The sequence below is a fragment of the Synchiropus splendidus genome, chromosome 13 (genome assembly GCF_027744825.2).
Source record: "Synchiropus splendidus isolate RoL2022-P1 chromosome 13, RoL_Sspl_1.0, whole genome shotgun sequence".
NCBI lineage: Eukaryota > Metazoa > Chordata > Actinopteri > Syngnathiformes > Callionymidae > Synchiropus > Synchiropus splendidus.
The window spans coordinates 3,625,243-3,652,823 of NC_071346.1; the positions used below are offsets into that span (position 1 = coordinate 3,625,243).

The 27,581-nt window shown below is 45.0% G+C and overlaps 1 protein-coding gene across 7 annotated transcripts in view; it reads left to right on the forward strand.

Annotated features, from left to right (window-relative positions):
* The window catches only part of LOC128769573 (receptor-type tyrosine-protein phosphatase mu-like), a 136,171-nt gene that overhangs the window by 66,225 nt on the left and 42,365 nt on the right, over window positions 1-27,581 (forward strand). For all 7 annotated transcript variants that reach the window (XM_053883394.1, XM_053883395.1, XM_053883396.1 and 4 more), the window contains exons 8-14: window positions 7,467-7,775; window positions 8,676-8,785; window positions 12,817-13,018; window positions 13,254-13,356; window positions 22,851-23,124; window positions 24,505-24,541; window positions 26,444-26,518. In XM_053883394.1, coding sequence (XP_053739369.1) covers window positions 7,467-7,775; window positions 8,676-8,785; window positions 12,817-13,018; window positions 13,254-13,356; window positions 22,851-23,124; window positions 24,505-24,541; window positions 26,444-26,518 — 1,110 coding nt within the window. The remainder of the gene's footprint in view (window positions 1-7,466; window positions 7,776-8,675; window positions 8,786-12,816; window positions 13,019-13,253; window positions 13,357-22,850; window positions 23,125-24,504; window positions 24,542-26,443; window positions 26,519-27,581) is intronic.

The window sequence follows — 27,581 nt, forward strand, 5'->3', positions numbered from 1 at the left end:
ATATATATATATATATATATATATATATACTATATATCTATAGTATCACATCTGTTCTTATCTTAAATTATAATTAATTATATTCTGTTTTTCTTAAGCATTTTTCCTCTTTTATTTTTTACTGTTTTTTACTTTTTTCTGCAGAAATGTTTTCTTTCTCATAAAATATTTGATTTCCTAAATAATGCATTTACAACATTGTCATATTTCTTTAAATATTAATGCATTATCATAAATTTCAATTTTCTTCAGTTATTTTTAAATTTATTCACCTTTTTAAGTCATTAAAGTCATTGGTTTTAAATGAAATTCACAAATCTGAGTTGGTCCATCTGAATCTGACCCATAAATCTGTATAATTTAACATTTACATGACTAGGAGAAGATGCCATATATGCTTAAAATAATAAATAATTTAATATAAAAAAAGCTCCAGCATGATTGAATGAGGCTTTTGAGAAATTATTCATCAGTGTATTAAACAACAAGCTGACATCGCCGGCAGATTTTGTTCTTGCCGAAATGATCCAGGCTATAAAATGAAATAAGAAAAAAGCCCTTCTGGCGTTCACACCCTGTAATTTATTGTATTTTTTCCACCGGGCGGTTGTTTAATGACATTTTTAAACACTACAATCGCCAAGTGCTGCTCCTAATGACTAATATTTCAGCCGGCTGAATGCTCCTCGTCCCTCGCTCTTTAGTAATAGAAATATCACCTCAAGTAGTCCACAATTACACACCGCAGCGCCGCACTTAGTTTATTTCCTCCCACTAAATAGCTCCGCCAGGAAGAATATAGTCTCCAGCTGCAGCGCCAGCCCCGTGAGCCCAAGATTCACAACCATTATTAATTCATAAAACGACAGATCGCATCAACGGTGCTAAAGATGGCGTTCAACTAGGTGGTTGCTGGTTCAAATCTGAGTGGTTCTTTTATTGTTGCTGTGATGGACTGTAGAGCTGTCCAGGGTGTCCGCCTGCTCCAGCCCTGGTTTATCAGCCTGTTCACGAGACATAGACAGTGACTTATAATATATAATATACTGTGAATGGATGACAATAAAAAATTTTTATTCATTTGTCCGTTCATTATTCACAAATTAAGTAACCAAAATGTGAATGAGCACAGATGTTTTATTGTTGTATTTAATGCGCAAAAAAAAAGTTAAGCAAGGCAGCTGTGATCCATCAGCTTTGCCAAAGAAGTCACATGACCGAGCCCTCCATCATGGCCAAGTACCCATCATGCATCATCCTCCTGTGCAGGTAGAGAGCGTCCCGCTTTCCCTGCCCCACCATTAGGCCCCGCCCCCTCGTGGAGGAAGACATTCAACCATTCATCTCCACCGCTGCAGGCGAGTCATCGGGCACGCTGGCAGCTCGGCCCACTCCGACGTCCGAGCTCATTTGGTGGTTTCAATTCGATCTGGTGTGTTGTCGCCTCACCGCCCCGATCCTCGACCATCACAGCGCTCTCGTTTATCACGCCGCCTATAAAGAAAGACTTGATGGAGTCAGGAGCGGCCCCCTCCATTCAATAAATCCTGGTGATTATCCACGACCCGAGGTGTCTGCGTGTGTGTGCGCATGTTTGCCCTCGGCATCTATCTCTGACTTGGTAATTGATGTCGCGGGTGACGCCGAACAAGCGACAGTGTTCAGTCGCGTCTCAGAGCCATCAATCACCCTGGGCTTCAACACCGTAGCACGGAAACATCCAACCGCCAAAAGTCCTCATGCATAAGTTTTAACTGCTCAGCTCTCTTCTTCTAACTAAACCTCACCATGTGGATCTATATTCACTTATCACCGCTCCTTTTTGGCCCCTGTAGTCACTGGTAACAACCTCAGCAGCTTAGGTTCTTCGGACTCCTGAGTACAAGGCAGGGACCACCACTCTCCTTTGAAGCTTCACTCAGACAGTCCACTCTACTCTTTTCTTCAGCTTCATCTTTCTGGATGATTGACACCAGATACCTGAAATGTTGTCACTCACCTCATACCTCTACCTGCTTCGTCATTCTCTGAACCGAAATCACTGTATCATCAGCGAACATCACGGTCGACGGTGTTAGGGGAACTACCGGTAGTGTCCGTCAATCTAAAATTTCTGTCTTAATTCTGACCTCGTGTCAACTGACTTTATGCAGTTGGTGTCAAATAACGGAGGAATTAGGGGGCGTGAAGGATGGAGGTGTCGTGGCGAAATTCCACGAGTTCCTCAAGACGACATGTTTTCTGGTTGTCTTGTCACACGGCAGCAAACAACATGACAAGCGGTGAGATTAAATCTCAGCCCAAGTGCTGTTTTCATGTTTTCCCGCCAGCGCCGTCACTTATCTCCCCATCGTTACTCACCACGCTGTTATGTCTGCAGGGAGACGAGCGCGTTTGTTTGCAGCTTTCTATTACGCTAGAGCGGGGCCATCGAGGTAATGACACAGCTCTCACACTTAGGAAATGATTTTCACATCCCGCTGAAGCCAGACATAATGATAGCTTTTGATAAGCGACAATCAAAGCGCCATCACCTCCCGGAGTGCTCCCGTCATCGGCGGGGAGGGGAGATGGCGTGTGGGTGGGTGGATGGATGGGTGTGCGGGGGAGAGTCAGTAGGAAGTCGCAGGTCGATCTCGTGCAACAAGTCTTTGAATCCTGCAGGAGATAAGACTCGATTTCTAGCGTTTACTTCCAAAGGCATCTCTGTGTTTGACACTGAAATGATCTCATCCTGTCACTGAGGTGACTCACAATCAGTGTTTGACTCACTTGCAAACTCAGTGGCTCACAGTTCAGTCTCACCAACCAAGTCTTAGTCGCCATCTGGATTGTGTTGTTTATTAATGTATTGAAGTTGGTCTTGGACTTTGAATGACTGACTGGCTTCAAAATGACTTCAGCTCTCATAATCATCAGTGTTGATATGGGATCTCTCATTTCCAAATCACTGAACGATTTATTCACAATTTCTTGAGGTTTTATTTCCCTAAATAAATGTAAAAACTAATTTCTTTTGAGTGACTCGGATGTGGAAAATAAAACAACTACAGATTCAATAATTGTTTACTCGAGCGTCATATCTCTTATTTCATGTCAATTTCGCGCAGTACGTTGACTGGTCCTTTGTCTTTCTTTTGGCTCAGCTTTTTATTTAGCTTTTTGAGCAGGTACTGTGCTGGTGTTAGCATGTTAGCATTGGCACATATAAACATCCCAAGAAAAGGACTCCTCGGAACTTAGATCGAAAGGTTAGTGGAGGTTCTTGTCCAGTCAGAAGTCTGACATAGACTTACTAATCTGATATGTCCCAAAACCAATTGCTAAGCCAGGAGGTCCATATCCGACTCACAGCTTGATTCTTTGTTGTTGAGTTACAGGTCAGTAAAGTACACTTAATGAAGTTACGTAAACATGACGACCAGATAAGGACGTATTTGGAGAGCTTTGTCTTTTGGCTCAGCTTGACGTCACCACCAAAGTCCAGTGGAGTCTTCTAACTGAGACCTGGTTTGTCAGTCTTGGGTTTTTCATTTGGTAAAATTGGGCGGAAAAGAAAAACAGTTTGTGGTGTGACCTTGTGGAGAGGGGGTGTGCTTCTTTGGGCATCTTGTTTTGACTCCTTCATTTCCAATTGTGTTCTTTTTGTGTTGCCCAGTAGCTACGTGAATCTTGGTTTCCTGTTTCAAAGAGCATCAGATTTTTCTTTGGTTTTTCGGCGAATATGAAATCAAAAAATGGAAAAAGGTAGCTTTGTTGGTGAGTGCTGTGATACAATGCACCGGATTGGAAGCTATCATGTCGATGCTGGGAACCATGAAGTGGAGTGGCTCCAAACAACGGCCGTCGTCTTTTCATCCCCCTCAGGCTCCCTCCCTCCTCCTGCTTCTTAACCTGCGCAGCGTTTCATCTTGACGAGACGGCAACAAGGCTCAAGAGCCGCATTGACTCGCCGCTTGTTTCCAATCATCGGGGGAAGTCGTCTTCTCCTCCTCTCCGCCTTCACACTTCTGTGAGTGAAAAGGCAGCTGGAAGTCGTCGCCGGGCTTTTCTGCTCTTAATCGATGCGTATCTGATAAAGATCCGGGCTTTTCTGCCGCGGCGCCTGGAGACGATCTGATAAGTCAATGGCTGGTCTGTATATGTAGCCGGAGCAGCAGTACACGACAGAGCAGCACACTCGTCTCTGGGTAAAGTGGTGGAGCTCCGGACATGCCCAATTTGTTTCCTTTCATCCAGGACTAATGCCTCGCTCTGCCCCGGGGGCTAAGTGCACCATTTGAAGCCCCTTCGAGCGCGGATGGCTCCTAACATTATTTGTTGTGTTGCGACATCGTGGCTCCCGCTGTGTGTGCGTGTGCTCGACCTCGCCACCTTAACAAGGCGCGGCAATCATTTCTCTTAAAAACATCTAAATGTCACTCCGCAAATCAGCAACAGAGCTGAGCAAATGTCAAATTCAAATTATTCAATTACATGGACGAGCGGCGGGCAGGTGATAATTTGCTTTGGAAGACCAATCTGGCTCTCAGAGGAGCTGGTTGGCGGCATCATTCCCAGCTCGCAGCGACACTTCCACCACCGTCATTATAACTCCATTCCACTCCAAACATCCTGCAGGGATATTAGATTCATATTCACGACTCTTTCACCTCCGTGTCAGCGAGAACCTGAGGGGGAACAGAATGACTTTCACAAACAGCAGTTTGTTGTGCCTCTGAACGATGACGTTCGTGCAGCACCAGTTGGTTTTAATTTCGAGTCGCCCTGGAGGTAGAGAACCACCACTGATTCACTGGTCTGTTGTTGGCTGAAGATGTCACAACTAGACGTGGAAAACGCAAACCCTGAAATGGACGACTTGAAAATAGACCTGGTTGACTAGAGAGTCTCGTATAGATTTGATTTCTGACCAGACTTGCAAAACTAGGACACTAGAAACTGACCAACCAAGGGCAGTAGTGAAAGTAGCTTTCATAGTTATTTAAACACAGCAGAGTGTGCAGGTGTGACATGTACAAACGTGCCGACAATAGACAGAGGTTGTGTCTTATGCTGCAGTCCAGTTATCAAAGTCGCAAAAAGACAGACATCCATGAAAGCTGCGAGCCTTGTCTGGATGTTAGAAAGTTCTTGATAAATATGCGCTCCGTTTGCGACTGGAACTAGAGACTAGAAACTTGTGGAGTGTTTTTTTTATGCATATTTCATTGAGTCAAATCTTCAATCTTCTAAATCCTACATCTGCCCCTGGGAATCACTGAGTTCCGAGCAAAACTGGAACACGCCCTCGTTCTAAAGTACTTCACTAGGAACTTGGCTAGAACCCTGGCTAGCTCAGATTCTCTGAGTATAAATGTAAGTGAGCAAGTGTTTCAGCATTCACCAGAAGCTAGCGGAGTTTAAACATGAATCAATTTACCTTCTGGTATGGAGTGTGTAGGTTGGTCTTATAAATATATGTAACACAGCTGCTATTAATTGAAACAGATTGTGATGTGTGCAGTCAAGGTGTTGAGTAAACAAGGCCACTGAAAAAGGCTTGATAAGCAGGAAGGACGACAGCTTCCAAGTGTTCGTGGTTCCCAGCTGAACCGACTGGAAAGTTTCAACCAGCTTTTATTTGCGGAACTATCTGTTGGCTGCACTCTGTCGGCGCTGGTTCTGCCGACAGCTCGGAGAATCGTAGTGTGGCCGGGCGGAGAAATCAAATTAAACCTCAAGCAGTGTGGATCTCAGGCAGGGAAGGTGAAGAGAAGACATGATTCTGGAAAATGTATTCATGACGACGGCGAGAACAGATGAGTGTGTTTACTACCGACAGACGTGTGCGGTTCAGCGGTGGAGATGAGTATCGATCAGCACTCTGTAAGGTCCCTCGGCCCCTCTGGAGTTTTGTGGTGAAAAAGGCTAACTGTTTGTTGACCCTCCGGCTGTGCGGCACAAACGCCAGCTGTCTGAGGAGGCGGCGAGAAACCAAGACCATTTGTTCCCTCTGACTCAGGATGACATCATCAGTGTGCAACAACAACAAGGTTTCAGCCGGTCACACTCCACATGGAGGGAGGATCTGCTTCTATCCGCAAAATCATGAGAAGAATTTGAACTTTACCAAGCCACATGAGAACAGTTGTCATATGGCATCATCATTTATTATTATTATTATTATTATGATATCATACATATTATTATAGAGCTGGTTGTGGGAGATTTAACGTTGCTAAAGCACTTTTTATGAATATTAAGTGATAAATCATCATTATGAATTATAATGTCCGTACCTAAGACTACTTATTACAATGCAGGTAGATTCATCATAAATATTAGGGCTGTCAATAGAGTAAAATTGCTGAGTAAACTTAACAAATGAATCACATATTTTTTTATCTGTTCTCCATGCAACTTCAGCCTGGTCGACTTGCATCTCTCACACTGCTGACCAGGTTTAACTTCAACACGTATCAAGTCAGTTGTGTGATTGATAAAGAAGGATAAACTGTTGGGAAATGAAAGTTGATCTTGGTGTTATTAAGCCACAGTTAATAGTTATCATTTATAAAGGAGAGAAGCAACGAGTCCCTGGTTTAATTCCGACTTTGCTGTTGTGTGGGTTTTGTCGTTCTCGATAAAAACTACTTTTCATGTTGCATTTCTCCGAGTTCCTCATTTCCTCTGTGTTAAAGCAGAGACCACGCGTGCCCCCACCTCCCATGTATTTTCCGGATGTTAAACATGGCTCCCTCTGAACTGCTGGACTGTGTCTCCGGGGAAATGGGGAAATTGAGCCCTGGCTCTTCCTAATAGGTGGTAAAGTGTTAAGTTCCAGAGGAATGGACTGCGAATTTAACCTGGAATGGAAATTGATCCCATTACCTCGCGCTCGGGCTGCTTCCCTCCCGTAGGAGACCAGAAAGAAGAGAGGGAGGTAGGGAAAATGGACCTGAGGAGGGAGGTGATGATGGGGGATCGGGGTAGAGGAGCAGGAAGGGATGGATGGGGGGGTCCTGCTGAGGCTGACGGGGTGTCCGACTCTCTATCACTGTGCCGATAATGACTAACCTCCACTGGACACGATGGACAAAGCGACCGAAGAAGCAGAGCTGCAGGTAGCGAAATGATGATACACGGTTCTGCTGGTGTGTCGGCCTGTGCAGCATGTCGCCACGGGAGGCGAGTTCGACGCCAGGCTGCAGCTTTGAAACGGCAGAGAAATGTCAGGAAAGTCCACAGAGGAAAAAACATAAAATATAGAAAGAAAACGATTGCTGAGCCAAAAGACATCCCTGCCTTTGAGTCCCACTGACCAAGCAGATACCAAACTTCATAACAAACAAACTGATTAACGTGAAGTTCTGTACAGGCTGAACATCCAAATGGCATCCAAACACTCCTATTAATAGTATTATATATAGTATAATATTAATCTCTGGATCAGCTTGGTAAGTCTCTGTATTGTCTCACCACAGAACCGATGCATGGGCCGAGGAAGCTGGAGGTTGTGGACATCCAGTCCAAGCAGGTGACGGTGCGCTGGGAGCCACTGGGCTACAACGTGACGCGCTGCCACAGCTACAACCTGACCGTCCAGTACCGCTACAAGGTGGGCGGCAAAGACGAGACCCGCGAGGAGATCTGCTACGACACGCAGAGCCGTGACCCGCAACACACCATCCACAACCTGACGCCCTTTACCAACCTGAGCGTCAAGCTGGTGCTGCGCAACCCAGAGGGGGTGAAGGAGAGCGGAGAGCTGCAGGTCCAGACCGATGAAGACGGTGAGGCAGAAACCTGTTTCTCTTCACTTGTTGGTAAACAATTTATGTGAAAAATCTGAACTAAATTCAAATTTTACTGTGCTTCGCTCAATTGGCTCTCATCGGATCATTAAGTGATGCATAATTTGTGCAAATATTATGATCGTAACTCTTGGTTTTTGAAAGAGGAAGTAAGTGGTGAAGACATGACGGAGAAGTTGAACTTTTGTTTTTGAGTTCTGTTTGAGATTTGATTCAGATTCTCACAAGAGATTTCAAGAAATCAAACAAAAGTCAAACAATCTTGTCGCGTGACTGACGGTGACCCAGGTTCAGGGTGAACGAAAATAAATCACCTGCGAAGATCAAACGTCGTCACGGTTACATCAGCAGACAGGAAATGAAAGACAGGAGTCTCAGGGAACCCCAGTCGCCGGCTAACAAACAGCCCCTGATGACGAAAGTCTTGTCATCCTGATGCCTCTGGTTCGGCAACATAAAAGTGGCGACGTTTCCCCACGATCTGACGCTCGTGTGCCTGCGTGTCGTCGCTCCCCCGGGACAGGAAAAACACGGCACGTCGACGAGATAAATTTACAGGCTTGACATCTCTGCATCATTCCGTTGTGTTTGCACGGTGAAGGGAATTCACACGAGGGGTTAAAGCAGCAGATATGGAAGGTAAACACTGACTTCACTCACATTATTGATGGAAGGTAACACAAGAGAATGTTTGTTGTTTGACTTCAGTCAGAAAATAAAGACGTTGAGGCGGCAGAGCTTTCTTCTCCTTACGGCCTTAGGACATGTCAAAGGGGCTCTGAGTGACCATAGGTGTTGCTGCAGGGTGTAATGCATCACATCTCCACAGCCCTGCTGCAGCTTCAAGTGTCACCGATGTGTCATGTTTTTATTGGGCAGTGCCGGGCGCCATCCCTCTGGAGTCCATCCAGGGCAGCGCCTACGAGGAGAAGATCATCCTGAAGTGGCGGGAGCCGGCCCAGACTTACGGCATCATCACCCAGTACGAGGTAAACCAGCGCCACACGCTCATCAGAATGTCAATTATGAGCGGCTTCATACACTTGCCAAAAGTTGCACAAAATTGCTGTGGATTATGTGATTTGGGGGATTTAAGGACATCTGTTCGCTGGTGTACAGTCGGCTCACTGTGAATCTTTAAATTAAAATTTAGTCTCAGATGAGCTTCAATGAAAGAAAAAAAGAACACGGTTTCTTTCTTTAAATGAAAGTGGGAAAATACTCTGTAGTATTCTTCTTTGTCCCCTTCTGACTTGTCCAGAGAACCGACTGGACACACACAGGACACAGAACAAATGTTGACTGAAGGCTTCACACAAAGGCGGCCATCTTTGTCCGGGCTCAGACACACCGGCATTGATCCTCACCGTCTCAGGGTGGCGGTAATCCTCCAGCCTCTCCCGCAGATTGATTCTCCCTCGTCGATTTTCTCCGGCCGTCGCCCCTCACAACCGGGTCCGGTAGCCTTGTTTATTCAGCGCCATGTTGGTCTGACAACATCCATATAACCAGCGGGTTCACGAAAGCGGGTCGCCCTTCTGTTTGTCTTTTAGACTCTCACGCTGCGAGTCAAATCCCTGGATTAACCTGGCAGCTTTGTTCACCTCATCCAGGTTGTTGGTACAAATTATCTGCAGCTGGAGATTTTTCACTCAGAATCCTTTATTTTTAATCTCCCAACTCTTTTATTATGAAGCAAGATGATTAATAATGAATAACTGGTCTTTAATAGGACCCATCTCCCCCATCTCCGTCAAGGTTTCTGCCAATGATCAACTCTGATCCAAGGTTATCAACAGACTTGAGGAGAAGGAAATCTGACCAGCAGGAAAATCAAAGAGTTCAGCTCCATTTCCACATTTTATCACATCTGTTTAGTTCATGGGACAGCGTGTCTCTGTCCTAGAAATCTTAGAGACACCTAAAGACACCTCCACCTCCCCTGGGGTGATACTGAGGTGTTTCCTGGTCAACTGAGAGACACATCGCCAGTGTGTTCTGGTTCTGTGCTTGCTTGACAATGAGAGTGCGAAATGGACTACATTCAAGAGCGTGAGTGCTAATGTCGCGCAATGCTCAAGTCCTAGCCTGCGTTTCATGAAGTGCGAGTGATAATGTGTTATGCCCGAAGCAAGGTGCCCAAACAGGTGTCAGATGAAGTGCAAGTGGATCATAGTTACCACGGGTCCTGGCAGAGCATCGGACAAAGCTGAAGCACTAGCACACTTCCGCGCATACTGTCGTAAACTGCTAAATGAAAACAGTTCTTAATTGTTTACATTTTTCTTAGGTCACAAAGCAAAGCATGTTGAAGTGCAAATCATATTTATTGTGCTGAATACTTCAGAACACAGCATGATGCAACACAATATTCCATATATTATTCATTACTTTGTTATAAAGAAGGAAACATGCTTTATTATTTCACTTGAACAACACGCCTCAATAATTCCCTGCTCCTGGTGAAGAGGAGCGCTCCGTGTATCAAAATGAATAATAATAATAATGTACAGTTTCTCATTACGTCTCTGCTCCGTTCCATTATGATTGGAAAACCTGCTGTTGACATGTAATTTAAAAAATCCTCTCTGAAACGTCACCATGTGGAATCACACACTTCTCCTCAGACAAAGACTGAGCGCCTTTTCAAACTTGATGGACACAAATTATGCAGCTCTCCAAACTCGCCTTTGTGCTGTTTAATTGGAACGATAATGGCATTTCTTTTTTCCCGTCCGCCTTAAATCGGAGCCCTCCTCACGTGGATATTAGTAGAACACTCGCCTTCATGTCTCCCGCCACGGTCGGCAGTTTAGCTTGTGTTTGCACTGGAGTCATGACACAACAATTATGTATGAAGCTGTGATAACGTTGCCCAGCATGAAGAGCCAGCAGGCGACTATGACTTTTAAAAGCCTCTTTGAACACACGGTGACATTTTCTTTGTGATATCTATATTGATGGGAAAGAAATGTGTGATATTTGTGACTGTATTCGTGTGACGCAGTAAGAGCAAATTCTGCACCTGAGAACCAGCCCGAACCCATGTCCGAATGTAGCATCGATGCGAACTGATAAAACTGTGCAAAAGTGCTAACATAGCCTTAATGCTAACATATGTGTAACATATGTGGAAAAATAAGTAGCTTGAACTCTGATTGTGGATTGAGTCAAAGTGCTGACCTCAGTTAAGCATCGTACTTATGTTCAACTCAAATTTTAGCCAACCTAGCTGCAACATGCTCATGCTAATGTCAATGTATAGTCAATTCTCAAAGCACTTTAGTCACTGACGCTCTGGCAGAGCTAGAGAAATGATATTAAGAATGATTACCTTGCGATTAAGTCAATTAAAGAAATAATTAAAAAAACACACTCGCAGTTAAAATATTTTAGGACTAATGTAGAGGTAAAGCTGAAATCCTTTGTTTTCATTTCACTTTTTTTTTTCTTCATAGATTAAGTGATGTGGATTTGTAGTCCCAAGGCTAACGTAGCTTTTGATGTGACTCTCAAGTCACCTGATTTTTAAAATGTATTATTATTATTACAGTGGTGTCTCGGTTCTCGACCACAATCCGTTCCAGACGGCCGTCCGAGGAGCGATTTGTTTGAAATCTGAATCAATTTTTCCCATTACAATAATGGAAAAAGAACTAATGCCTTCCAAGCCTTAAACTAGTCTTTTGTAGGAGTGAATGTCGAGTGTCTGCTGCAGGTGGCTGTTCCTCTATGTGTGTGGCCGCTGCATGTGGGAGGGGTTGTCGAGTGAGTGAGGTCTCTCCAGAAGTGAAGAGGTGCCCGGTGCGTGTCCAGCTCTGAATGTGCGCTTCTGTGCAGTTTGGCTGTGACAAAGTCATAAACCAAGTCACGCTCTGTCCCAGACTCACCTCATCCCTGTCCCAGCTCCAGCCCACAACAGGACATCAAACCCTGGAGTGAGCGCACGTTATGTTTTTTCGGGGGCGTTCGAGTTCTGGATTTTTGTTCGAAATCCAAAGCAAAAAAAATCTAGAAATTTTTGTTCGAATTCCGGGACGTTCGAAAACCGAGGCACCACTGTACTATTATTATTATGATGGTTGTTGTTGTTATTTGGAAACAAAACATTGAAGTAAATGATGGAGTAAAATCATGTTAAGAGCGACTGCTGGTCGCTGCTTGTCGTCTCCTGCGTGTGTGTTTGTGTCGTTCATTTCCTGTTCCTGTTGTGTGTCACTTGTCTGACATAATAAAAAAAGCTCATCTGGTGCTGCAATTGTGATAATTATGAATAAATTATTGATACTTGGTCTTCGCTCTGTGGAGCTGGAGCTCGCTGGGTTCGAGAAATATCATTAGCATGCTAATGTACTACCGACAGCGCTCGTTAACCGGCACAGACAATTTACTGTCATTTGTTTTCCAATTCATTCTCAATTCCAGCATCTAAACCTGCAGCTCTTCGAAGCGTCATGAATCACCGGGCGATTTTGAACTTTCATTTAACGTCACTTTGACAACGTCACGGAAGATGAGCAGAGCGACTGAAGTTATTTCACATCCATGTAATAACTACTGTAACAACTGCTCCATTCATAACAAAGACTGTAACACCACAACTGCTGCTACATCCAGTGATGCCAACAGCTTCAACCATCAATGCACCTTAAAAACAGCAGCTGAGAGTTAAGGTGCTGCAGTAATTTCAACTGAATATAACAATGCAATGACTGTTGTGTCGTGCCTATTGTCATCATTCAACAAATAACTGGGAGAATTCTTCCTCTGTTTTCTCCAGCAAAACTCACACACACACACACACACAGCACAGTGGTGGCGCGCTGATAATGTCTTAAATGAAATAAACTCTCAGTAGTCCTCGTTCCACATTCTTAGACCAGCGTTTAAGAAAGTGCTAATTGTTTTCTATAATTAAAATGGAGTGTAGGAATGAAAGTTGCAGTGAGAGCTGGCGCTGGAAGATAAATGCAGCGCTGTGGTTCCATCAGAATATTCATATCCTCCTCTTCCTCCCCAGATCTCCTACAAGGCGGTGAGCTCCTTTGACCCCGAGCTGGACCTCTCCAACCAGAGCGGTAAGGTGGTGAAGCTGGGCAACGAGACCACCCACGTCTTCACGGGACTCTACCCGGGCTCCACTTACTCCTTCACGCTACGAGCCAGCACGGCCAAAGGCTACGGCCCGCCGGTCATCACCCAGTTCACCACCAAGATCTCAGGTCAGTGAGGTCAACGCTGCCGGAGACACTTTCATGTCGGAAACAAGCACCAACACAGGGAGCCGATAAAATTCTGCTCAGCGTCTGCTGCAGTCCTGAGGCCGTGGATTTATGCAGCTCAACTCATATCTGAACTGCAGATTGAGAATGTCAGGGAAAACTATTAAATCATTGGGTGGAGAAAACAATAACAAAAACAGGCTCATTAAGTCAAGCTTGTTCTGGCTCTCCTCAGCGCCGTCCATGCCAGCGTACGACCAGGAGACGTCTCTGAACCAGACCGACACCACCGTCACCGTGCTGCTGAAGCCCGCCCAGAGCCGAGGGGCCCCCGTCAGGTTGGCTTTTCTTATTAACAACCTGATATCAAAGTGTTTACCGAGCGACCCTCCACCTTCCGCGAGTGGATCTCATCATCCTGCCTCCTGTTTGTTTGTGGCGGGTCTTTGAAGAGGAGAAGAAAGCGAGCCGTCAGGCTGGCGAGCCGTCTTTCATGTGGCTGCTCACTTCCAGTGGCCACAAACACGAGCGAGGCGGAGAAGTTATTAGTCATTATTAGGACGCCGCCGCAGCCGCTGTGTTTAAATGCCAGAGCCGGGCAAAAGTCATCCGTTCTGTTTAGTGGAGGAGCTGTGGAGCGCCAGCCTTGCATTTGAGTCATCTTCCCACCAGCTTCTCCACTGCAGATCCGATATCACGATCACTTGGAGCCACCGCTGCTTCTTGATGTGATGACATGGCGCTTGAGTATGAAAGGTACAATACATGACTACTACCACTATAGTGAGCTGCTTCTGACCACCTGTCACCATGACACTATGTTACAACTATGAAAGTACAACTGTGAGTACTACTGCAAAACCTCCAAAACAATTTGAGCTACTTCAGTTCTTCTACTATGATACCCATAAACCTACATGTACAACATCATCAAAAACTTCTGCTGTCCTTAAAACAGCAGTCATTACTGCTAGTAACAAAACAACCAAACATTTGAGTACATCTACAAATGCAACTATTTATGGTAAGTAGCATCTCGAAGTGTGAAAATAACTAGTGGTACAACAACTATTCTGTTAACTTACCGCATAAGAAAGCTTGTTCTACTGCTAGCACACACAATATCGCATAGCTAACATCAAATTACAAGTACTTCTTATTCAAAATGACAACTCCAAATACTACAGTAAGTACTGCAACGCTTTTAAGTGATGACAGTTCAGATACAGTTTCACTTCCGACAGCTAGCACAACTGATTCAGCTGCATACAGCAACTATTCCCTCAAAAGCAAGTCTCAGAACTACAGTACACCAAAACTGGCAGCCACAACAGCTAACTTGACAACGACTAAGACGACTACAACAAATGAAAACTGCATTCGTATGATCATAACTGCTGACAGTGCGCTGTTGTTTTCAATAATCCTAATTTGTAGAAAAGAGGATATTTTGAATTTAGCTCTCCACACACCGCCCACTCGCTACCCCCCCTCCCTCCCACCCCTCCAGCACTACGGTGCAACATGATCTTGGTGACGCTCCACTCGTGTGAGAATCAGGAGCCAGAGATTCCTCTGCACTCTGATTGTGTTTGCTTCCATATTTACTTTGGACCAATCACACACTCGGCTGAGTCGCCGCCACCTCCATTCAAACATTTTCTTAAAACCAATTTCTAAATAAATTGGTAATTTATGAGCTAATTTACACATAAATGACTTTGTCCCGAGAAGTGTGCGTGCGCTTTAATTGCTCCGCTGGGGATGAATAAAGTGAAATGAATGGACTGGTTCGGTGGAAGCGGTGGCCGCGCGCTGCTCCTCGCCATGATGGATAACGCTTGCTCGCCAACACTAGCTGCCTCTGAAACACGTGGAAGAATGCTGATGGAGATGAATAGTTTTACAGGGAAAGTGCAGATGAGCAGTTTTGATGTTTGATATGGAGTTCAACACTGTGGCGCGGTAGGATAGCTAGATGCTAGAAGTCATGTGACTACCCTGCAGTCATGTAGTCTAACGATTTTTTTTTTGTGAAGAATAAATTCATTTTAAAAACATTTCTGCTTTCAAGTCCCAAATACAATATTTATAATGCATTCATCTCTGTAAGCCATTTTAAATAATTATTTCTTTTTTAAGTTGAATTCCGTTTTTTAGACATCTCATGACCTTTTTTAAGCTATTTTAATTTGAAACATAAGTGTTTTCATGTCAATTTAAAAGATTTAAAAATAAATGGGATATTATGCCCAAATAATGACATGTATTTATTTTTTGTTTGTTTTTCAATGGCCACTGTTATAAGTTTTTCACTTCTGAAATCTCCTGGGATGAAGAAAAACACCCTCGCAGCCGCCGCCTCAGCCACAGCTCCAGAAATATGAATTGCAAAAGAAAGGCGACGGCGAGGCCAGCGACCATGCAGGGGGGGAGGCGGGGGATTTACGACGGGGGTCTGAGATAGCGGCAGGCTTTTGAAGCTGTTTTCCACCTCTTCAATTCAAATGTAAGGTGACTGCAAAGAAGAGTGGACTCTGGGGGTTTGATGTTTGTCCAGAGAAAATAGGTGAAATCTTCCCGGCGCTCTTTGAACACGACTTTGCATGGAAATATCATTCTGATCTCTTGACTTTGTGGCTGAGTTTTGAAGACAGAATTTGCTGCATCTCTGCTGGCTAGCATCTCACAGCCACTGACAAATATCTTGGTCCTGTTCAGAACAATGATTCATGTCTGGCCATGCGATACATACATGTGAAGACTTTCCTAACGCCAGACGACGCATCATATTTTAGTTTCCGAACACCACGGTATGATTTGCACACTCTCGTTGAGGTCAAAAATTGAAAGGGTTGGCTGTTCTAACCCTGCTTCATCACAGATTCTGGGTAGTTGGGTTGCGGCTTATACAGTGACATGGCAAATATATTCACTTTTACAGGTGAAAGAGCGGAATTCTGCCAAAATATTGGCGTTTTATTGACCTTAAAGCGCTCAAAATGCGCTGTTTTCACCTGCGTATCTGCAGCTCCGCCCACAGAGCCGATCTTCTGGAGGACCGGAGACAAAGCAGCTGCCAAGACTGGCTGTGTGAAATTTGGACACGTGGGCGAAAAGGAGCGTTTTCAGCGTTTTAATGTCAATAAAAGATGTGAGGAGTTGATTCAAGTTCAGAACGTTGCCCAGTTTGTTTCACGAGTCAGTCTCCATGCTGGAGCAGGAGTTTTTCCAAACTAGTTTAGAAGTGATCATCGTGCATTTTTAAGCCGAGTGCACCACTGACCTTTCTACGGCCCAGACGGCACCACTGCACCTCCAACTTATAGACCAGTGCAGCTTATGGATGAACAAGATCTATTTTCCTTCTTAGATTTAGTGAGTGTGGCTAATATTCCGGCGCACTCTATGGGCTGGGTATTACAGAATGTAAAATGTTGTGAAGACTTGTGTAGTGTATCTTCCTCCATCTCCCCCTGTCCTCTGCTTCCTCTCCTCTCAAACCTACAAACCTCATGTCCTCCTTCACCACCTCCATCAATCTCCTCTTTGGCCTTCCTCTCCACCTTCTGCCTCCACCTTCTGAACTCTTGCTGGTTTGATGCATTCCATCATGGCGTGCTTGCCTTCCCTTTGTTGGCCCTTCTCTGGACTCTGCCCACATAAATATGAAACGTAACGATAGCTGCACAACCAATATGGTGATATCGAAACATTTACCTTTTTGGCTTGGTCCAAGTCTGGTCGCTGCGATTCAACAGAAAAGGGAAATAAATCTTCATGAAGAAAACACATACTGAAACAAGTGTTAAGTCCCATGGAATATTGTGTCGTTGATAAATGCTTCAGGGAGGAATGTAAACTGTCTAATTATTTTAATTTCTTTTTTTTTTTTCTTGTGTGTCCCTCGTGTGACAGCTGCTAGCTTCGCTGGCTGACATTTGTTATTAAAGAGGAGCAGCGTGAGAGTGTCAGACAGGAAATGCTTTTTTACTGTTTGTTCTGCGATCAAAGAAAGTTTCTGCGTATTTCCAGACTGTGGACAATCACTTAGCGGAGTGGAGATTATCTTCTGGCTGCAGGGAGGAACTTCTCCCTTCCTTCTATCTGCCCTCATTTCTTATTTTGTCTTTGTGCGCTGAAGGCAAAGGTGAAGCCGTCCCATGGCAGCGACGATAAGAGAAGCATCTCTAATCGGCCGCGGAAGCATGTAAATGTTTATTTTGATGCCGCGCGGCGAGGAGGCGGATTGTGGCCGTGACAGGAGGCCGCTGCAAACATTAGCGTAACGCGACATGACTGATCGACGTGCCGCTAATCCTCTTAAAGCAACAGTGTCCCCTCTGGTTAGAACCGTTCCCGGCTCTGCATGTCAGACGCCAAATCCAAGTTACACCAATTAGCAATTACACATATCCGACAGGACGCGGCCGCATCCGTCCGCGCTGACGTGCGCCCGGATCCGTCCCCCAATCTGATTTGACATCATGAAGGCCGCAGGGCGTTTGTCATCTGCTGCTTTATTTTCCAAAGCGCCGATATCTTGTGATCTGCTCCTCCTGCAGCCAAACATCTGCCTGCGTTCATGTCTGGAGCGTTATTACCGCCCAAACCCAATCAGCCGACGAGATTGCGTTATCTGGCGTCGTGCTGCGCCGCGCTGTTCGACCGCAGGTCGCCGTTCTCCCCTGTCAAACCCGCCGCTGCTTTAAGAGTGATTTCATGAAGTGTTCCATTTCAAAACGAGCTGCCCACCACTCCGCGAGAGTGACGGCCGCGCTGCAACGTGAGAGCTAAATTAAATCCAGACGCTTTAATTGACTGGTGAGAGGTTTCCAGTCCTCATGATGGAAGCGACACGTGTTCTATTTGCTTTCCTCCACTGTTGGTGGATCATCTGGAGGCTCGACGGCTGAACGATGGAGGGAGGTCAGTGGAGAAGGCTGAGGGTCACATGGACTTCACTGGTACTTATGACTAGAGAACGTCAGGTTATTTACCAGGCTTATTTCATGACTTCACCACAAGAAGCATCCTGTACATGCGTCTGTCTTGAGACGAAAACCATGCCAGACCCAAGTGAACATAGCAGCTGGAAGCGAGGAGACAAGGCAGAGAGTTCTGTTACGGTGTTTATTTACACGAATAGAGCAACACACAATCAGAATCGAGGGCATCACCACACCAGGAGAGAAACACCCAAACAGAACCGAAGTAGGACGTCTGGTACAGATGGAACATAAACACAGAAATGAAGTGAGAAACACGGCTGTCAACACACATGCTTCAAATGAACAGAAGCACAGCAATAATACACACAGCAGTCTAATACATGCAAGTGGCAAAATACAGACTGGTGAGACATGCTTTTTTATGGTGACATTGTTTCACTATTTTTAAGGGTCATATTTTGTATTTCATTATATAAACTTTTATTCAATAGGAAAATGAATTTATTTGTTTGTTCTACCGTCATGTTTCAATACAAACTAAGTAAGAGCTGATATAGATGAAGATACTTGAAATTCACATTCCATATTCATGATCCATATTCCTTTTTATATTCTAATAAAAGTAGTCAAAGAAATGAATACCTGGAAAAACATATTTCCTGTTGATCTTCGTGCCTTCTAAGGCGTGTTTTTGCCAGCAGTCTGGAAGTTTAACACCAGGGTTGATGCACCTGCTGTCCTCCATCAGAGCTTTGGCGCTGAGCCTATTAGCATTAGCATGAGCAGAGAGACCGTGATTGAAATGCTCCACTCGTCTGCCCAGGCGGCCGCCGGCCTCTCCATCGCCCGCATGAAAAATAAATCTGCTTTCCGGTCACAATCCACTCGATCCCCGGTCGGCCCGGCGTAATTGGCGCGTCACGCGGCGGCCGCTGTGAAACAGATCAGGCAGCGAGGAGGGTGGAGGCCTAATTGGTGTCAAGTTGATTCTAGTCGAGCCGTTTGAATACCAGGTCGGCAGGTTTGCCCCTGCTGGCAGGTCACTTTCTTCACTTTCGTTTCTTCTTTTCATCATCTGGAGGGTTTGAATTATTGACCGCAGCAGTCACAAGTCTTTAGCTCGCGCTGAAGTACAGGTGGATGTCACAGCACTGAGGGCTTGTGTCGTCGATGGCTGCGTTTAGAGATGGCTACCTGGCAACAGCGGCACTGTTCATCCAAACTGTTCATTTCTAGGACTGTCGGAATAGTGAGAGTTGTTTGTGATCAGGATTGATAGTAGTTGTAAAAGCAAGTAATAAGGATTATTGTCATCATCGCTCCCATGGTGGGATGTATTGACGTCCTATACCGACGCCAAAGGCAGCCATCCCTGTTGCATGTTGATGCATAGATGTTTCAGTGGCGTTTCAATGGCAATTGGCATGTCGTCATATGGAGAACCAAAGCAGCGCATAACTCCAACCTCCGTCTTTCCTTTACTTGACGCACTGCCCACGGCGTCAGGATATGCAGCGGAAGGCTGCCTTTGGCGTCAGTATAGGACGCAAAAGTCCACTTTCCGACGTCTACATAAGACGCTATGGGAGTAAGGATGGGTTGCAAGGTGGTGGGAGTTGTAACGCTAGTACTTCAAGTAGTCAGCATTACTGTTATTTCCAGCCGTAAGTGTAGTAGTGTAGTACTCAGGGTGAGTTGTTGTAAATAGCATGAATGTTGGACATTGACATCACAATGTGGACTCATGTGGAACTGGTCGCTCCGAGGATGATCTGACGGCGTGTAAGTCTGTTGTCAAGCGTGTTCATGTGTCACTGCGTCCAGGATGAGTGTGCGGCTGCGTCTGTCACAATGACTCAGGGCGGAATTATGAACTCAGCGTGAGGTGACGAGTGTCAGCTGCTGTCGGCCACATTAGCACGAGAGGGAACCGTCTCCTCTGATGATGCAGGATCTGCCCCCATCGGAGCCGCCGATGAGACGCCGTCTAATTACTCTGTTCTCCGGTAAATAAACTCCACGTTCAGACTGTTGTGCAAACATCAGCAAACATGGAGCCGCTCCACTCACCGAGGATCAGAGCTGAGCGGCTTTTTGAATTTGCAGCTTCACGTTTTCCACATGCCGAGGGTTTTTCTTCCACGCTGCCGCCGGCGCTCAGTTTCTCACCCGCAGGGAAAGAGAGTCGTCACATCATGAAGTCGCATCATCGCATCATCAGCCGCCGCCCGCCGGGAGCCGGCAGATCCACCGCCTGCAGATCGATCTGGAATATAAAGTTCACGCAGGAGTGAAGCGGGAGGTGGTCGTGTCGGAGCTGTTTGTAGAAGCGTGGAATATTTATGAGCATCGGCTGATGATCGATTTATTGTTTGGAGGGAACGCAGTGTTTCAGCAGCCTGAGCAGAATCCTGACATCAAACGCTTGTAATTGTTAGGAATCACAGCTCCAGCAGATGTGGTTGTAATATATTCATATTGGGCTGGAATCGTAAAATTATCATCTACTCCAAACTGTTGTTGGGATCAGGAAGTCGAACTTTAAATTACCATTTTGTGTGTTATATTATGGAAATTTATTTTAAAAATATTCTAATTAAATGGCAATAAATCACAATTAAACACAGTTTAATATTTTATCCTAGAATGTATGTATGTATGTAGAATTCAATGTAAAAAAATAAAATGTAAAAAAATACGGAAAAAGTAAAAATCAATAATCTTGACAAGTGAAAATAAAAAGGACAAGACAAATAAAGAACATACTTAGTTTTTTCTCTCTCGTGAAAAATAATGTGAAATTATTGTAAATAAGTGGATGAGATATATAATTTACAAATGAAGAATAATAATGGAGGAGAACATTTGGATAACAAAAAATGTGACTTTGTGACAAAATGGTCCACAAAAAAACGAACGACAAAAAATATAAGCAATAACTACAGTCGATAATTTAAATTTTGGAGATGAAAAGTAGAAAAATCCTTGGCAAAAAAAACCTGACTGGTAAATACACACTATCTCAAACTATTTATATATATATATATATATATATATATATATATATATATATATATATATATATGACAACTGAACTTTATTTGAGGCAAAACCCAAGATATTTCACGTCGAAGACAAGCGCTTCACACCCTCCCGCGACCTTCGACCCTGGCTCTCAGTGGGAGAAAGTAATTAAAGGCTGATTTTTGCTTTCTCCTGCCGACTGTCTCGCAGCAGGATTAAATATTTCGGTCGCCTCCCGCCACTCGAGCTGCGAGGAAGTGGGACAACACGAGGTGGTGTCATGATACGCTGAAGGGTTAATGGAGCACTCGCTGTTCACACAAGGGGGACGCCTCATCACCCGCGACCCACGGCAGGGAACAATTGATCATCTCTGGGGCCATTTGCTCTCTGTCTGGGCCGCTTAAGAAGGTCGCCCTGCTGACACATCTTTGTTTTTGGAACCTCACTGGAGGAGTCTCAGTTTTGTTTATACATCTGCTCTGATCATGACGTGCAGTTTGGCGATTGTTTTGACTCATCACGTTGTTTAATACCTTTTATTTTCTAATCTTGCCACATGCAAGAATGGAGTTAACAATAAGTAAATGTATCTGCAGGATAAATATGACTATTATTTTATGGTTTGCCCTTAATAATCTTTTTGCCAGATTTTATCCGGAATACTGTATTTACTTTTCAAATTGAATGGCTGTGGACAAACTGAGATGGAAAACTTTCTTCCCGTTCTTCCACTTGTTCTCTCCAGATGTGTGTTAACTCACTGAAGTTTTGAGCGAGCTCGGCGCTCTCCCACTGCATCCGAGTTTGACTCAGTTGAGTGACTCAACAGGCCGAGCAGAATCTGATGATTGACGCCAGAGATGCTGAGACTTGTTCTCTGTCAGGGTACTCTTTTCATTTCTCCCTTCTCTGGGTCTTCATCACGTCAGTAAACAGACTCCTTCGTTGTCTGGTCGGACGCCGGGCGCATACCAACTCGTAGAGCCGGGTCGCAGACAACAGCATCTCTGTCCGACACACAGAGCCGCAGTTCTGATCCTGCTCCATGTTGACGTGCAGGAAATGCTAAAGAGTTTCCCTCCGTGATAAATGAAGACCAACTGAGAGCATGGCGACCGCCTCTGTCATCTCTGTTCTCTTGCTCTTGTTTGATCACTACTGGGACGTAACTCTGGGCAGTGGAATATGAAGGTGGAGGGACTCATGTTGAACAATCTCTACTCTGTGGTGACTTACCTGCTGACAATAGAGTCTCACTAGAATATCAGTGAAGGAGCCGTTTAGTGGCAGGAGCAGGAGGAGAGAGAAGCCGTTTACAAAGAGCATCTTTAGTCTACATGTATTTTGTTTCTAACAATAATTCAATTTTAGCATACTTTTTATCATTTACATTTTTTATGTATGTTTATTAGATCAATTTCATATTTGTTTCAAGGAATTATTTTATCACAATATGTTATAGTATGTATTATAATATGAAACCTCCTAGTGATATTACTATTTTAGCGTTCACTTTAATATTGAAAATGTTTTTTGTATTTATATTGGGATAGATTATATAGATTTTAAATCTCACACTATTATTTAAATCTTTTCCTCATTCAGTTTTATTTTCATTATTTTATACTTCTGTATTCAATCATTTCTAATAACAATTTTACCTCTGCACTTTCAAATGTACTGGTTAACTAGAAAAGGTCCAATAGGCAGGTCCTCATGGTGTCACTGGTGAACGCCAAAAGTGCTCCTGCAACAAAACAAAGATGGAAGATAGATTCATTAAATTTCAGTTATTCATGGGGTGTCAGGTGGAGTCCGTGAACCTGAAAGTGTTTCCCCGTGTGTTGTTGCAGTGCCTACCAGGTGGTGGTGGAGGAGGAGCGTCCACGTCGGGCTCGTGGCACCGCTGAGATCCTGCGCTGCTACCCAGTTCCCATCCACTTCCAGAACGCCACGCTGCTGAACTCGCAGTACTACTTCACCGCTCAGTTCCCGGCCGCCGGCATCCACTCGGCTCAACCCTTCACCGTCGGCGACAACAAGACCTACAACGGCTACTGGAACGCCCCACTGCTGCCCCAGAAGAGCTACAGCATCTACTACCAGGCCGTCAGCACCGCCAATGGGGTGCGTCTTCTTCCTGTTTCTTGCTAGCTGTAGCTTTTGTGGAGTTTTGGTTTAAAGCAATGCAGCCATGCAGTTGGAGTCTATGGCTCAATGGGACGTGTGATAAAGAAAAAAATGGAGGAAAAAAATCATAGTATGATGTCAAGACAAAATAAATAAATAATACAAATTTTATTGATGTTTAGGAATAATTAAAAGTATATGTAGTCATATATATGTACATGAAGGTGGTCTAAAAAATAAAGTTGAAATTAAAATGAAATTATAAGTAGGTCGAAAAAAGAAGCGATCACAAAATGTTTTTTCAAATATATACATATATATTTGAATATATATGAGATATATATATATATATTTGAAAAAACATATGTATATAGGCAAAAAAATGAAAATAATAAACAACTAACTGGAAAGATATAAAAAGTGAAAACGGTCAGATACAGTGGAAAAACAAAAAAGAAATAGTTAAAACCCAATAAAATAAAGTTGCTCACCATAAAAGCATGTGAGCATTGGTTCATTCCTTTCACTGTAATTGAAAGAAATTAAAAATGCATGTCAGAAAGTTCTCATGGCAAAATGAAAAACCAAAGTGATGAATAATGAATCAGGGATGAGTGTGAGCACAAACACCAGCGGAGTCTCCGCTGTGTGATAAGTGGCACTGACGTGCAGCGACCCACTTTCACGTCCGGCCATCGCTGCCTTCCGTTTGACCCGCCTGGTGGAAGTGATGTAATTGCAGTAATGACTGTGCTTCTTGAAAAGTTCTCTCTTTCACACAAAGATGATTCTTTCTTTTTTTTAATTCTACGTCTGTTTTCTGAGTGAAGACTGGAGAGGGTTTCAGCTGGCTGCCACCGCTCCGGCACATTTTTGATATCTGGTGGAGAGAAGACAGAACGTGGACTGTAGGAAGTTTGAAAGCGTCACTCGCTCATTGTCAACGGGCTTTTAATTAACGGGATAGAAAAGTCCACAAAAGACGAGTCACGGCAAAAGCTCACCAGCGCTCTTACGCCTGTGAGCCGGGAGCACGCGGGGACACGACCGTCTTTTGTGTGGCTTGTTTTCATGTTGCTGCCGCCGTCCCCGTCTGTCCTCTCTGCCGCTCGCCATTGTGGCGGCTGCGAGTTCCTCTTTTTAAAAACTACATATTCATAAAAAGCTCCCCCACCGCGGCGTCACGCAGCCTGGCGAGCCTGTCACGGGCCCCGCGTCCGCCTGCACCTCCCGCGGCAACTGTGCTAATCGCAGCGGTCGAGCTGACAGACGAGCGGAGACGACGTGGAACCGGCCGCTCTGTTTTGTCGAGGGGTGTTGTTGTGTTCCGTCGCGCCTGGAAGTGTTCTGACTCTCCCTCCTCTTGTTTCCCTGCAGGAGACCAAGATCGACTGTGTTCGAGTCGCCACCAAAGGTAGGACGAGTCACTGCTGACGTGTGATGTTTGGCTCCTAACATGGCTGAACATAACTGAGCATCCAGGCCCACAACAGGACCCACTCAGTACAGGAACTCACCTTTGTGGATTGACCCATGAGTTACAAGGCTGCGCTACCATTAGCTCAAAATGCAATCTGCAAGTCCCACCCATCTGAATGAGTCCTAAAAGAACCCATAAAGTCACTTGAATATAACGGTTTTGTGACGATATGATTCTGACTCACTTCCTGTCTGAAGACGTGCACTTGCTTATCTCTTATCTCACCCATGAACATGGTAATCGCCAAGTCACCTAGTGAGTCCCTGGGACTCAAACAGGAAGATGAACTGACTTGTGGATTCACGTCCAAATAGACTCCTTTCCTGTCAAGCACCATGTAATGTGTGAGTCTCAATTCTATGGTAGAGACTCATATGTGTTACTGTTCTTGTTGACTCAGTTGGTCTGACTCACTTCCTGTCTCACAATCTGAGTTAGATGAACTTCAGTTCAGTGAATCTGACTGTACGTATCAAGTAATGAGTCAATCTCACTTCCTGTCCGCTCACAAGGAATCGGATCAGTGGCATACAGTTCCCATTTCCGCACCGGGGCCCTCTGGTGGACCACAGTATCATCTGTGCGGCTCAGAGCAGGTCCTCAGATCTGTTTGTTTTTGCTCAGCACGGATCTCCACAGTTAAAGCAGAGCTGAGCTGGTTCACACACGTGAGCGCATAAATGAAGCTGATGCATGGATTGAGGTTCACCCTGGCGGGGGGTGAGGGGTGTCGTTGTGCTCCTGAAGGTCTGCAGGTAGTTAGCCATGCCGCCGCACGGCCAGCTCGGCACATTAGCGCTGATGAACTCTGAGCCGCATCGATCCAGGACCAGAATTGATAAGACCTGTGGGAGCCAAGTCACACTCCATCCTGGCCGGGACGGGAGGTCTTGTCACTAGACCTCGACTCGCCCGTGTAGCCAAGATTCACGGGCACTTCCACTATGGATTTCTTGTTGTAGCGGCTCCATCAGGTGCAGGCTGACTCTGATGAAGAGGAGCATGATGCACGTGTTTATAAAGCAAGAGAGACTTTCATCTGCAGTTCATCATCTGACTGTCTCCTTTATTACTGCGCCAAATCTCATAACATGAATAATAGCAAGTCAAAGCATAACACAGTCCGACTTCATTTGGTGGAGTCGTGAGTTTTACCCTCTTATTTGAGTCACGGAGCAGAACGAATCCTTGAATCCCACACAACTGCGTGATGCCCTGTAACTCAAGTTGAATAACTTGATGACTCAGTCAGCAAGTAGCCTGACAGGAAGTGAGTCAAGGAAGGGGCTCTAACTGGTGACTTGGTCCACACAGCTTAATGAGTCCTAGTTAACTGAGTTCATGCTCAAGAAATGGGTTGGGCTCGTCAGGTGAGATTTGACCGACAGGTTGCTAATAACTTGAGTTGCAAGACTAGAGTCCCACACATCTGAGTGATTCCCCCGACAGCTGTAACGTGTCAAAAAAACAAAACAGAGTGACTCTTGTGATTGTTATTCTAATCGAAGTGACTCATGGATCCCACACTTAGGTGAATCACTGTACTTTAGAGAGCAGGCGTCATCATGAAGTCCTACACATCTGAGTGAGTCCTTGACTCCCACAAAGCTCTCAAATGAACTGATCTAGTGGCCTAAATAACGTGTTTCTTACTTACACTCAGCTTATGGGGTTGTTGTCCCTGTTGCGACTTCATTGACCCTTTATGTGGCGACAGCTTTGCTAAAATGTTCAGAGCTTCTATAAATCCATTTGTGTGTCGTGGCTGAAGTTGGCATGAAGTTTGTGTTGTGGTTTCTCTCTCTCTCTCTTGTTTGCTGCTGCATGCCGACTCAGCCGCCATTCTGGTGACTCAGCTCACGACGCCGTACCTCCGCATCGCCCCGGCGGCCGGAGACAACCAGCTAACAGGTCAGAGTCCACCTCTCCCGAAAACTCAGGCGTTTGATATGACTCAGCCGGCACCCACTGCATGTGTGTGTGTGTGTGTGTGTGTGTGAGAGAGATGATCAGCTCCACTGTTTCAGACTGAACGATGACGATTCCGTTTCCTTGATCTCGTCGCGAGCAAACATGAAAGACGACTTTGAGGTGTGACTGTCACTTGATGTGTCGGAGATTTGCGACGGCAGAGACGCACTTTCATGAATATTTCTCATTATTTCAGTTTGATTAAAGCCTCCGCGTGATAAAGAGACGCAATAACTTTGGGGTTTGTTGAATGTGAAGCCAACGCTTCCGTCAAATTACACACACAGGGAATGTCATTATTGTCGTAATCACACGCAAAGCTCATATTTGGAAGAGAAAATTGGTTGAAAAAGTGTTGTCTATACGTCTGTTCAAATGACGCTTCACCAGGCTGATAATGTCAGAGCGACCAGGTTTGTTTACGTCAAGCTCTGCTGCGTAAACTGACAGGAAAATGAAAGATCTGTCAGTGGTGAGGCTTCAGGGCGACAGAGGAGCTTCTTGCCTACGCTTGGGCTCCTCCTCAACAATCTGTGCCCTCCCTACCTCACACCACCACTAAGGACCTAGCACATACTGGAACTGTTAATGCAATCCCTCTTGGGTTTTTCCTTAAGGTTGAGAAGAACTCTGGATCTGGTCCATGGCAATCCTCAGACTTCATGGACAGTTCTTCGATAAAGAGTGATAGATAGCAAAAATCATTTATTCAACCACAGGGGGGCAGAGCAGATCCTAATACATCTGCAGTGTGGAAGTACCCCAAAAAAATTGACCGTGGAGTGGACAAACATGCATACATGTATTTTTGACAGCGTGAAACCCTACCATGGTTTTGGGCTCAGCTAAAAAATGTTCCCTTCAGTTGGACACCTCCCTAAGCATCCAGAGACTCCATCTCAACCGATGGCCGAGGGGAGGTAGGTGGAGTCATAGTCCTGGATTGAGTGGCAGTTGGTGGGATATATGGTGGGATAGGGATGGCTGGTGTTTCGGCAGGCCT